Source organism: Corvus hawaiiensis, chromosome 21, assembly GCF_020740725.1.
Source record: "Corvus hawaiiensis isolate bCorHaw1 chromosome 21, bCorHaw1.pri.cur, whole genome shotgun sequence".
Lineage (NCBI taxonomy): Eukaryota > Metazoa > Chordata > Aves > Passeriformes > Corvidae > Corvus > Corvus hawaiiensis.
Window position 1 is genome coordinate 657,501 of NC_063233.1, and position 12,500 is coordinate 670,000.

Genomic DNA, 12,500 nt, shown 5'->3' on the forward strand with positions numbered 1-12,500 from the left:
GGCATGGTGACAGACACGGTAAGGTCCAAGGGACACTTGGTCAAGGCTGAAAATACACACACTTAGAGATCTTCCATGAAAGCCCTGAGCGAGGTGCAGCTCAGTCACTTCCTCGGATGCCACTGCCTGTCTCCTGCGATGCTGCTCCTGCTAGGGTTTCGGTGACTGCTCAATTCACTCCGAGTTCTGGATTGCATCCTCTGAGTTCTGCTGCCAGTCACCAGAGCAGTGTGTGCGGGGCTGCTCCACAGTGCCTGCTCAGAGATCTTCTACTACATGGCCTCAAAATACATACCCTTTTCAGTACAAAGAAAGACCTCCAGCCCAGTTTGACCTAGAAAATACCAACCTACCCTGCAGCACTGCCATGCAGCCTTTGGAAGTACCTTTAGAAATCAAAGATTAGAATATCCACGGTCTTCATGTTCTCTGGCTGTGACAGCAGATCCATCAGGAACTCAAGCAACCAGCTGATGCACTCCCTCTCTCTCATACATGCTCCTCTCCCATTACATGATACACGGCCCCATTTCCAGGCTTCACCATATCATCCCGAGGTTTTCCAAGTCATTTATAACTATTTGCCAGAGCAAAGCTCCAGCCAAGGCCAAGGGCCCAGCCCTGCATCCCTGGTGCCAGGCTGGGTGGGCAGCACTGCCCTTGTACCAGGCTAGCAATGTCACCCAGCAAGGCTGAGGCTGCTGGACGTGGTGCTATGGAGGACACAATGCAGCTACTCCCGTCACTCACTCAGACTTCCTAATGGATTCAAGGAACAACTAATTCATGTCTGTATCAAATATTAAAAAGACAAACCTATATTCCTGCCACAGGCTCTCTGCCACTGCTGGGTTGTTGGACCATCTGCCTGCCTTTTATTTCATTCTACAGCATATACATTAAATCTTATCTAACAACCAATTAAAAATGAAATCAGATCTATTAGCACTAGAAGCAATCAGTTATGGCTTCTCAAATGTTCCATCTCATTTCCTACAGTCACTTCAGCCTTATCTAGATCTGTCTTTTTATCTGTCCACACGGTGGGATCACTAACCACCTCCCTGTCAGGCATGACTCACCACTGAGTGCAGAGGGAACAGCTCTTCAGCAGGTCTGGTGGGCTCTTTCCCATGTCATCTCTCCTAATTACACTAACCAAAACTGAAGAACTTTTGGGTTCTTTAAGTTGGTGTTGATGGCATGGCCTCCCCTAACTATACGGCACGCTGCCTTGGATCACATGGAAGATTTCTGGACACCACTTACTGAAGGAATTGCCACAAACCATTTCATGCCAAGGACTGAAACCAGCAGGCAGATTAAAGCTGCAGACCACAGTGCCCTGGCACTTGTGTGCTCTCAGGCTGTGTGGCTGGTTCCAGGCATCCACAGCAGCCGCGGGGATGCCTGAGGGCACAGGGAGCAGCCCAGCAGCCACCACGGCTGCCCTGCACCCAGCGGGGCTGCAGCCGCTTGTGCGACGCTAAGAGCAAGGAAGGAGCAATGTGAGACGGAACATCTGTGTGCTGAATTTCCATCAAAAACTTCCTGCCCATCACCACAGCTATTTGTAAATGGACTGGGAGAAACTGCCTCCATCCCCATGCCGTCCCTTCCCCTGGCGCCGAGCACAGGTGCTTCCCACCCCAGTCAGAGCGGGGTACGTGCTGCGTGCCAAGGAACAGGCAAGGAGACAGCAAGGCCCACACACGTGTCCTCGGGCTGATACTGTGGGTGCATCCAAAGTCAACCAATTCCAAGTTTGGAGAACCTGGGCAGCCTTTCATTTGGAAGTCTTCAATAAAGTGCCTGAATTTTTCATGCATTCAATGGAGACCTATAAAGTAAATCTCAACTCAGGTCTTAATTATAAAGCTAAAGGTTGTGTTGCTAATAATGCCAATACTGCAGCCTGCAATCATTAATAGTTAACACATGCGCCGCAGGCACCGCTCCGCTCAAGGACCTGAAATATTGATAAGGGAGCTGAGGGAGCAGGGAGGAGCCGGCACACCGGCCCTCGCAACAGGAGCGGGGTGGCTGGAGAACGTGGGAACTGCCAGGGCACTTCCCTGCCACCCAAGTTCAAGTCCTTCCGCAAGCTGTACAAGCCAGATTTGTGTGGGAATAGCTGGGGTTTCTAGCAAACATACAGGCCACATGGAATGCCAAGTGGTGTTTTGCTTTTCGAGCTGCCTGGTGAAGGAAAACTCGATGGTGTCATCAGCCTGAGCACTGCTGCGTGACACCAGTCTGAGCTGTACAGGTACTTTGGCCCACACAGAAAGCAGCTGCAGCCAACAACAGCACTGGGGAGATGCTGGGTTTCTTGCATTACTTTCACAGTAACAGCTGTTATATGTGGTAAAAGGAGCAAATCTTCCTAATGCAGTTTTGCCACAGAGAAGCCACTTGTATCACTTCAGCATAGCTAGAGGCTGAATTTATGATTGGCTCAGAAAAACAACTTTGAGCAATCAAAGAAATTTGGATCTATAAAGACAGATCCTAAATTTGTCAATAAACCCAGAATCCTGGCCAGCTGTAATGAATTCAGAGCAGAGCAGGGCTCAGCCAGGAGCCTCACTGTTGTACAGAGAGAAGGCTGATGTGAAGTGGGGTGCAGACCTTGCTGCCTTTTTATCTTCTCCTCTGTGCACAGCACCTTTGTACCCCAGCACAGGCCCAGCCACCATGGGCATGCTGCCTTTCCTGCAGAGCTCAGCCACATCCCATCACCCTGCAAACCTCATCATGGTCAACACACAAATATGAAGGGGTGACAGAGGTGCTGTGGGCAGGCCCGGCTCCGTACCACTTGCCTCCACTGGAACCACTTCCCAGAGCCCGGAGGGAGACGGCAGCATTGCAAGGGGAACCCCGAGACTGACACACTGTGGGTGCAGGGGGTCCTCCCTGCTGCTTACCTGTGATACCGTGATGCTGCATTTCTTTGCCAGCTCCTCTTTGGCTTCTTCACTGGGGTAGGGGTTACTGAGGTGGGAGTAAAAATACTCGTTCAAGATTTCCGTGGCTTGTTTACTGAAGTTACGCCTTTTCCGCCTGAAATGAGAAAAGGAAAACACAACTGTTCCTCCAGATGCCAGCAGGTCCCTGGCAGGGTCAGATGAGGGGCAGCAGCCTACATTTCACAGCCTGTGCTGCAGCACAGAGCAACACAGCAGAGCTGCCCTGGCACCCTGATCCCTTTGGGCTCCCCTACACCATGGGAGGGAGCAGTAGGCAGCAGCACCACATCCTGCACCCAGCCCTGCATGGCTCCAGCCTCTGCCTCTGGCTTCACACCCCCACCTCCCCACAGGGTTCATCCCATGGGGCCACAGGCCACATACATGTGCTGTGGCAGAAAAGGTGAGGCAGGTGCTGAGCCAGAAGCCTCCCTGTGACTCCTCCACACCCAGGCACACAGCCCAGCCCAAAGCTCCTGGCCACAGAGCCCCTCTGTGCCAGCAGCAGTCTGACAGACCTCCTTCCCCTCCTTCCCTTCAGCACAGGTCAGCTGGGGCCCCTGCACAGCTCCCCGGGATGAGCACGGTAGAACAGGATGGGGCAGCCGCACTGATGTGTCCTCACATGGCCCTCCCTGAGCTAATTGGCTTCCAACAGCAAGTGGATTTCAGGGCTTTGTGAGCGAGACCCATCTGTGCCCCCTCCTGCCATGGGCTGCACGGGGCCCAGGCTCTGGCCCCGCACGGGACAGGCCCCAAGGTGCGTCACCTGGCCGGAGCACAGAGCCTTGCAGAGAGCACCCACACGTGCTCCGGCCAACAGGAGCCACCAGCCCTTGCCATGGTGGCAGCCAAGGTGGGTTACGGTGGCAGCGCCTGCACAGCTGCAGTGCCAGCCCTCCGTGCCAACGGCTGCTCTCCTTCTGCGGAACATCCTCTGGAAGGCTCCCGTTAAACATTTCCTTGGAGCTGCTTCCCCCAGGGCTGTTGCAATCACTGCCGGCGCCCCAGGCCAGCCAGCAGCCGAGCGCAATCCCCAGCGCGCTCTTCCAGAGTATCACGGTGCTGCTAACTGCACTGTATCCTGGAGCAGCCAGGCTCCCTCCCTAGAGCTATGTTTATCTCATTACTATGCTTCCGCTCATTTTGCCTTATTTACCTTCCTCCTTTTTAAAGAAATCACTTTAAAATGTACATCTGCAGGCTCTACCTTTGCGTTCCTGGAGCTCTCCACAGACATCTCCTCCAACTGCCTGCAATTACCCTGATTTCCCACACCTGCCAGTGACCTCCTTGTTAATAACATTATTTTGGTCTTGTTTAGCTCCTCGCAGCTTTCAGGTGTGAAGCGTGAGCTGCTGGAGGAGGGAGGCTCCACATGGTGCCTGCTTCTCCTCCCTATTCCGCCCGGCTCTGCTCCTGCTCTGCCAGGCCCTGCCAGCTGCCAGGGCCCTGCTCTGCAGGCAGGAGCCCTATGAAGGGGCTGGGGATCACTATCCAACCTCATCAGGTTTCAAAACAAATCTGACTGTGCCTAAAGCCCCCTCCTAATCCCTGTCTGCCTGCCTCCCGGCAGCTTGCAGAGCAAGCAGCCCGCTCAGGCTGCTGTGGGCTCTGGGGACGGGCTCTGAGCTCCAACAGTGATGTAGGTGTCTGCAAACAAGCCCAGTCTTTGCACTAAAATACGTAGAAAAGACCTTGCTGCTTCTGAAAGCCTACTGTGCAGGGGGTCCCTTTCACAACAGCTGTGGATGAAGGCTTTTGCTGGGACAGAGCAGCCTCTCCCACCCATCCTTGCTGACATGGGACACCACTCCCAACATGGCCGGGCCCTCCTGGGCTGCCCAGAAATTACTGCTTCCCCCCCAAAAGAGACAGGGGCACTTGCCTCGGCCTTACCTGGCATCAAGGAACCTTGATCTTAAAATCATTACTGCTTCACAAGTGCTTTGTTTGAGCTGCATCTGGATGGAGCTGAATTTTCGATGAATGATGCCCACCATCCTTTCAATCTCCTTGGGAGAAATGGGACGTGTCCGGCTCTGTTCTCTGAGGAGGTTCATTACATGTGTGGTAAATTCATTACATGCCTGTGGAGGAAGAAGAGGCTCAGACATGGGTTTGTGCCATCCCACAAGGACATGAGCTCTGACCTGGCTGTTGGAGGAAGGCAGCACTGGGGGCTGGGGGACCCTCACATGGCCCTGTCCCCTCCACACACGTGTGGCCACAGGATCCCATACAGCCTGTCCAGGAGACCTGCAGCCATCCTGGGGCAGCCAGGGAAGCCGAGTGACCACGGCACTGCTCCCGCCATGCTCACCCCTTTCCCCAGCCAGACCCCAGTGGAGAGGAGCAGTCGGATCAGCCCCTGTACCAGCTGCAAGCAGGGGCAGGGTGTGTGTGGGGACCCACACATCTCACAGCCAGGTAGGCGATGCCTGGGCAGGGCAGCCCCGAGCCCTGTGCCTGGGTACCCCCCTGCAGCACCAAGGAACCTGAAAGCTTTCTGAGACACCATGTGTCCCCTCAGCGGGTGGTTCCAGTGTCACAGTGCCCCAGCCTGGCCGGTGCTGTGTGGCAGAGGTGCTGAGGGAAGGCACAGGGAGCCCTCAATTATCACTCTCAGACTGTGACATGTTGATATAAACTTCAGGCTACACCATCACCAGGAACCCCCTGGTCCGCATATCCAAGGAGCCATCACACTGCTGTCCTGCCTTCCCTTTGCAGGCTGGAACCTGCCAAAAACTCTGCTAGCTCCCCTCTTCCCTCTAAAGCCAGGCTGCAAAATATGTGCATAATATGTCTGACAACCACATTTTCAAGGATGCTCCAACATTTCAATAGATTATGTGAGGGAAAGAGTTAAAAGTGAAAAGTTTATGCATCTAAAAACTCATAATTTCCTATAACATTTGCTGAACGTCTCACAACTTATTAAGTGAAGCCATCTATGAATGCAAATGCTGATTAGCAATTTGGCAATAGCCCAACATTCGCAGAATTCACATAGCTTTTCTTTAAACCAGTAGTTCATACATGATTAATTAGAACATCTCATTTATGTAGTGTGCACTTTAGCTCATTACTCTAAGTAAAATTCGTTAAGTATTTACATTTAGATAATTAAAATCTGGGTACACCCTTAAGAAAGATGCATACACTTCAGGCAAAGTGATTTTTTTTCTTTACACTACTGAAAGTAAATTACAGGCTAATTTACATCCTTGCAGCACCCGTTGGAGGCAGCGCTCGGCGAGCCCTGGTGCAGAGCCCTTCGCTTGCCACTGCCGAGGGCGCAGAGCCCGGTGCTCGCGGTGCCAGTGCGGCCACCACGGCTCATCCACCACCTGCCACCCCCGGGTTTGTCAAGACTCTCCGAGCTCCAGGAGAAGGAGTTCAACATGTCTCACCCTCACTTCCCACTGGCACATTCTCTTTCTTTCATCAGGGGACAACCTGAGCATGCAAAAGTTCAGGCCCAGCCCTCCGACCGACGGCAGGAACAACAGCTTTGGCTCACCCGGGAAATGTTGCACAGAAGGGAAGGGGACACAGGCACCAAAATGCAGCAGCTCTCCCTGAGATCAGGCAGCAGTTCTGATTGTTCCAAAATACAGCTGAATCTAAGAATTTGGCACTGGATGGACATTCCAGACACACACTTAGCCACAAGCCCCCTTCTTTTCAGATCCCGGGAATTCAATTTTAAAGTACAATAAAATTTGCAACTGTTGCGTTACTAATATTTTCAGGTATGTCTTTTCTGTAAGAGATATAGCATCAAAAACTGGACATTTAAAAGCAAAAATTTGTTTTTTGCTTTCAAGAAGCAAAAACCTTTCCCTGAATTTACTTAACTTGCCTGATGAGACTTGGTTTGGCTACAGCCTTTTGGAAGCCTGAGTTTAATTCATCTCCACCAGCACCTCCCCTCTGCAGAGCTGCCTCACACAGCACAGTGGGAGGAAGCTCAGAAGACTCTGATGCTTTGTCTTGTTTCTCTTGTTTATTTATAGCGTCCGAGCTACTTGATCCCTTTTCCAGGACTATTTTTCAGGCCTCTGCTTGGTGCCCGAGACATTATTAATAATGTCAGGTTATAAGTGATGGCCTTGTTAACCTGCTCAGAAACCTTGTAGGAGCAGGGATGCTCCTGCTGCCTCAGTGCTTCATCACGACTGCACAGGAAAAAGAGAGGAAATGGCCCAAAACAATGTTGAGGGGCAGGGTGGCAGCCAGTGCTCTGTGAGGCTGGTGGTGGCTTCTAAGCTGCCACACTTCACCCCAGTTCGGGGTGAATTCAGGAGACATCTGCGCACTTGGGAAGTGGGTTCCCAGCTGCTCCGGGAGGCCTGGGACCCTTACGGTACTTTTGCCTACAGCAAAAAAATGTATTTCAGTGTAATTACAGCAGATAGCTTTCAATATGTCATCTCTGTTATAGGAGCTGTAAATTATGGAAGGCGCTGCCTGTGCATGGCCATTTCTCCCGGTGCCCGGCGAGGGAGCGTTTGGGTGATGGCGTGACACACTTTCCATTTCTCTTTCCCTTTTTTTCTTTTTCATGAGTGCATTCCCCTGACTGGCAACAAATATCAGGATCAAACTCTGCCTGGAAAGCATCTCCAGGAAGGTGCTCTGGTTCCTGCTGCCATGGGATGGCGGGAGTGCCTGCGCCGGGCAGCGTGGCAGGAGCGCCTCTGCAGCGTGGGCAGAGGGCAGAGAGCCCGGCACGGGCTCCCCACTGCAGGAGGGCTCCCGCCTCCCAGAAACTGTGGTGCCAGCGGCTGAGATGCCAAGCCCCGGCTGCCTTTCGGGCACTGTGGTGAGACAAACCAGCAGGAGACAGTTTGCTGCCAGGCTGGGGAAATCATCATATGTCTGTTGAGCAGACATGGCTGGGTGTCAGGATCCGTGCGGAAGCACGCATAGCTCATCCTCAGCTCTACCTCTCTCTCCTGCTCCAGCAGCATTTGAGCATCCTCCAAAATTTCCTGTGGTGTGGACGGATGGCTGTGACATTTCAGCCGAAACCTTTGTAAATGGAGCTACAGGCCAAAAAATGCTCCTGCTTCCCCCACGTCATTAAACTTATTAGAGTCCAAGGGTGTTTGCCAGGAAGCGGCTGCAAGCACCGACCTGCCGCCGCTCTGGCCCAGATCTGCCTGCAGCCTGTGTCTCTGTGCCCGCATGAGACACGCTGCTGCTGCACGGGGCTCGTTAATCCGACAGCCACCCCCACCCCAATGCTACGGCCGCACCTGGCAGGGCAAGGAGAGCTTGGGGCTCCACACAGGACTACTGGGGCCCTGGGGAGTCAGGGGAGAACAGCAGATTTGCACAAAGACCCTGACAGGTGTTTGCTCAGTTATTTGTTCACCACTTGAACAGCACAGTGAAAGAGACAGCACAGACAAGGCAGTGCCACTGGCACCCGAGACACACGGTGCTGCTGGCACCTGGCAGCATGTGGCACACATCCTCAGTGCCACCAGCGTGGCAAATGTGTTGGGTGACCAGGTCCCAGTGGTGAACGCAAACCTACAGGTCTCTACAGCATGCTCTTTACTCCAAACAAAGACACCGTGTGCTGGCATCTGCCTGAACCAGGATTTCCCTAGTTTCTGTCCCAAAGCCTGGGCCCGGTGCTCTGCTGGCACCTCACTGCCCACTCCCTTCCAACCTGCTCCAGCCGACCTGCCGTGGCCAAGACTTGTGCCAGAGTCTCCTGGCACCTGTTCCAGGAGCCTGTGGGCTGAGATGGCCAACACAGCCCTTGTCTGCCTGTGCTCCCCAACCTGCCAGACTCAGCTGTGTGAGACCTCATCACAGGGCAGAGGGTGGCACTGAGTGACAGACACCTCCCCTCCTCTCTGCCTCTATGGGCTGGGCAAAGGGGAGAAACACAGGCTTGGGTGTTGCTCTTGTGCAGTTACAGACAACAGAAAACACTCAGGCATGCAAGACGTGCCCTGGCTCCAGCCAGCAGCCCCTCGGAGCCCAACAGTCTCCTGTCATGGCTCTCTATGGGCAGAGGGGTGGGGAAGGGGAGGAAGGATTGTGGTCCAGAACGGGCAGTAGTGGGCACTGGCAAGCAGAGGAGAGCAGCGTGAGGTACACGAACAAGTGAGAGGCTGATGTCTGACCTGTTCATATTTCTCCAGCTCTGTGTGATAGATTTGTCTGATCTGGGTCAATTTGGCTCTGTAATCTGAGTGTTCAATAGAGTTATCTGAAGACCCTCCAGAGGCTGCTGCGGCTGCAGCTGCTGCCGCCGATCCCCCACCTTTCTCCGGACCTGAGACTCCTTCTGCCAGAAGCATATTGTCTAGTCTCATTAGCTGAGGATCGGGAGGGTCTTCCTCCTGGGCTCCTCGGATGCTCAAACCTTGTGCAGAAAAGAGAGAACAAGAGAAAACACAGTCAGTACTTCTGCATCTGCCCGGCCGCTGCCCACTCACTGCCCGCTCACTGCCCGCCTGCCACAAGCCCACTGTGACACCCGCCTGCCCAGGGGCCCAGCCCTGCCCCAGCCCTGCCCCCAGCACGGCCCCAGCTCCCCAGCCAGCACCCCCTCCACAGCCAGTCCCGTCAGACACCATCCAGCCAGTGCCACGAGGGGCCAGCAGTGCCCTGGGACCCTCTCTGCTCCCATACACAGCAGGAACATCTTTGCAAGGCTTTTAAAGGGCCCTGAAGAATTTTAAACACATCATTGTAAGAACCAGAGGGGTGTTCACATGAGGACAGGGACATTCACCTTCCAGTTGTTTTCCAAGACCCAGCTAAGCCTGTGCAGGGCTGGCACTATCCTGTGTGTTGTATCACTTTGATGTAATGCTGTGTGGTAAAAGTAAGGGCATTATCTATTTGAAAATAATTGATTTGCTTCTCATTTCTTTCCAAATGCACATTATTTTTAGGGAGACCTCTCCCACTGGACTCCATCCCTTCATGAGGCCCAAGTGTTGGCTTAAAATGCCTGGAGAAAAGCTGACGCTTGCTCCTCAGCTACATCAGGCTGCAGGGGAAAAGCTGGAAGATGCTGTCACTCCCATCGGCACAAACACCACGGATGCATCCACTTCCAAGTGTGCTTGTGGTCTCTGGCACCACACAGGTGGAGGGAAATGGGGGTGACAGAGCTGGGAGCATGCCCTCGGGAATGGCCGCAGTGGGAGTGGCTGTGGAAGCTCCAGATGCTCCACAATGGCTGCTCACAGGCCAGGGCAGAACAAGAAGGGATCAGAGTTCCCCTTGGCTGTGCAGGGACCGGGATGCTGTCATGATGCCAGGATACTGAAGCAAGTGTTTGAATCTCCAGTGGTCTCACACTGGATTGTTGGCAACAATATTTTAAATCTGATTTTTGTTTTAAATTGTGGATTTCCAACACGCTGCTCAGTCAGCACGTTCTGTGTGCCCTATAGATCAGGGTTGACAATTTGTAAGTGAATCAGGTCAGGCCAGGCTGGTGCCAGCTGCACCAAAAAGGAAGTTTAGGAATAATTACAGTCATACAAACCCACCAGAGCCACGGCTTCTTGAATCAACATTTCCATCAGAGGCTTAAGGCACCATGTGCCTCCCAGCCCAATTAACCTCTTTAGCTCTGTTCCAGGGCAGGTACTCGTGCTGCAGCCACAGCGGGTCCTGGGTGCTGCCACTGGCACCTCACGGGTTCGCAGGTGCCTGCGCTGGTCCCCGCTCCCAGCAGCTCCATGCAGGCTGTGCCACACGTGCCAGCACCACACAGCTGCCAGGCATGGACCTGGGCACCAGCAATGTTGCTCTGTGTGCTCTGGGAACAGCACAGGATTCCACACTGATTGTCCCAAGGAGGACACGCAGTGGGAGATGACCCCCCCCCACTGGCCAACATTCCAACTCAAGAAAGCACGGCATTAATTTTGCTCTAAAATACACATTCTAAACCTGTCACCTTCATTTAAAACCATAATTCCATATAATTTCATGGGAACAATAAAAATGTCTCATCATCTCTTTAAATTATTTCTGTTGCCTGTTCAGAGGTCCACAGGCACAGGCTGATGATACCACACATCGTCCCAGCATGTGCCTGAGCTGGCACACACATGGGGGACAGCCCTGGCATGGCTCAGGCCACCCATGCTGTGGCCAGGGAGGGTGATGCCACACTTGGGAGTCCCCACAGAAGCAGGGGTGGTGGTCCCTGTGCCCATCCCTCATTCCCTGGTCTGCCAGGCCCCACTGCCTTGGCTCTTGCACAGCTCCTGGCCCGCGGTGCCACAACACAGGGGTGATTTCCTCGGCGAGCTGTTCCCCTGTCTGTCACACTCCTCCTCTGCTCTGCTGTCAGCATGTTCAATAACATCCTGGTTTTAATCCACTCCAGCTCTCCTTCCCTTCTCATCAATGATTTCTACTGTTGTTTTTTCTTTTAGCTTCTGGATCCTTTCTCAGTCCATGTTTACTGTGCTCTATTCCAGCTGTTTTTCCTCAGCTGCATTTCCACTTTTGCTATGGAACTCATCTCCCTCCCACTATTCCATCACAGTCCCACTCTGCTCCCAAATGCAGATGCCTAGCCAAAACCTGCACCAAAATAATTTGGTACAACTGCAGTGATTTCTGCATCATGTACTTCCATCAACAGGGCAAAGTGAGAGGCCTTTGTCCAAAGTGGCATGATCCACCCAGACTCATGTTAATATTCCAGATCCCCAACCCTTCTCTATAAACCTGACACAGCAAGTGAGCGGCCCCCAAGGTTTAACAGCCGGAGCCGATGCTGCACTGAGACTGCAGGAGCCGGCGAGGGGCCCTGATGCACAACAGGAAGAAACTCAGCTGATGAGGACAATGACGAAGCCACTCAGGTGTTTCGCACGCAACCCAAAGTGTCTTGGGGGCTGGTGGCAGAGGGGCGGCATATTGTGTTCATCTTCATCCTACGCAATGCTCCCACTCCAGAGCATCCCATCCGGAGCACAGACACCCACAGACAAAGGGATGACAGAGTGTGTGTGGGGACACAACATTTATCCTGCCCCTGAGTGAGATGCATCTTTCATTTGAATGGCAAAGCCACGAGTTGATTAACTAATTCTAACAAGAATTAAGCTGTGTGTTAATTCAGAGCTTTCCTTATGAACTATATGAAGCAGATCAGCACAACTAATAGTGTCTGGTGTCCCTGAGGGCAGGGGACTGCAAAACTGATGAACTCTCTGTCACCAGTGAGACATGCGGCTCGTCAGCAGCAGCCCCTTGGCTGCAGGTCGAACACTCCCAGCGTTGTCTGGGAAGGAGCCAGAGCATCCCCCAGGCCCCTCAGCACAGAGGAGCATTCTGCTATAGGTCGGCAATAAAGCTGCTCCTACCAGCACCTGCCTTTATAAATTACTCTTCATTTGAATACAGTGGTAATATATGTATTTTTTGACATATAAGCTCACACTCGGTGGCCATTGTTTCCCTCTTTTATCCCTCACTCTATCACCCGGTGAGTTTATTACTGTTTAGCTCACTGACCTTTCA

The 12,500-nt window shown here is 53.0% G+C and overlaps 1 protein-coding gene across 6 annotated transcripts in view; it reads right to left on the minus strand.

Moving 5' to 3' along the window:
- The window catches only part of PBX3 (PBX homeobox 3), a 103,368-nt gene that overhangs the window by 10,181 nt on the left and 80,687 nt on the right, over positions 1–12,500 (minus strand). For all 6 annotated transcript variants that reach the window (XM_048325090.1, XM_048325091.1, XM_048325089.1 and 3 more), the window contains 3 exons: positions 9,125–9,366; positions 4,872–5,062; positions 2,931–3,066 (listed from right to left, as the gene is read on the minus strand). In XM_048325090.1, coding sequence (XP_048181047.1) covers positions 2,931–3,066; positions 4,872–5,062; positions 9,125–9,366 — 569 coding nt within the window. The remainder of the gene's footprint in view (positions 1–2,930; positions 3,067–4,871; positions 5,063–9,124; positions 9,367–12,500) is intronic.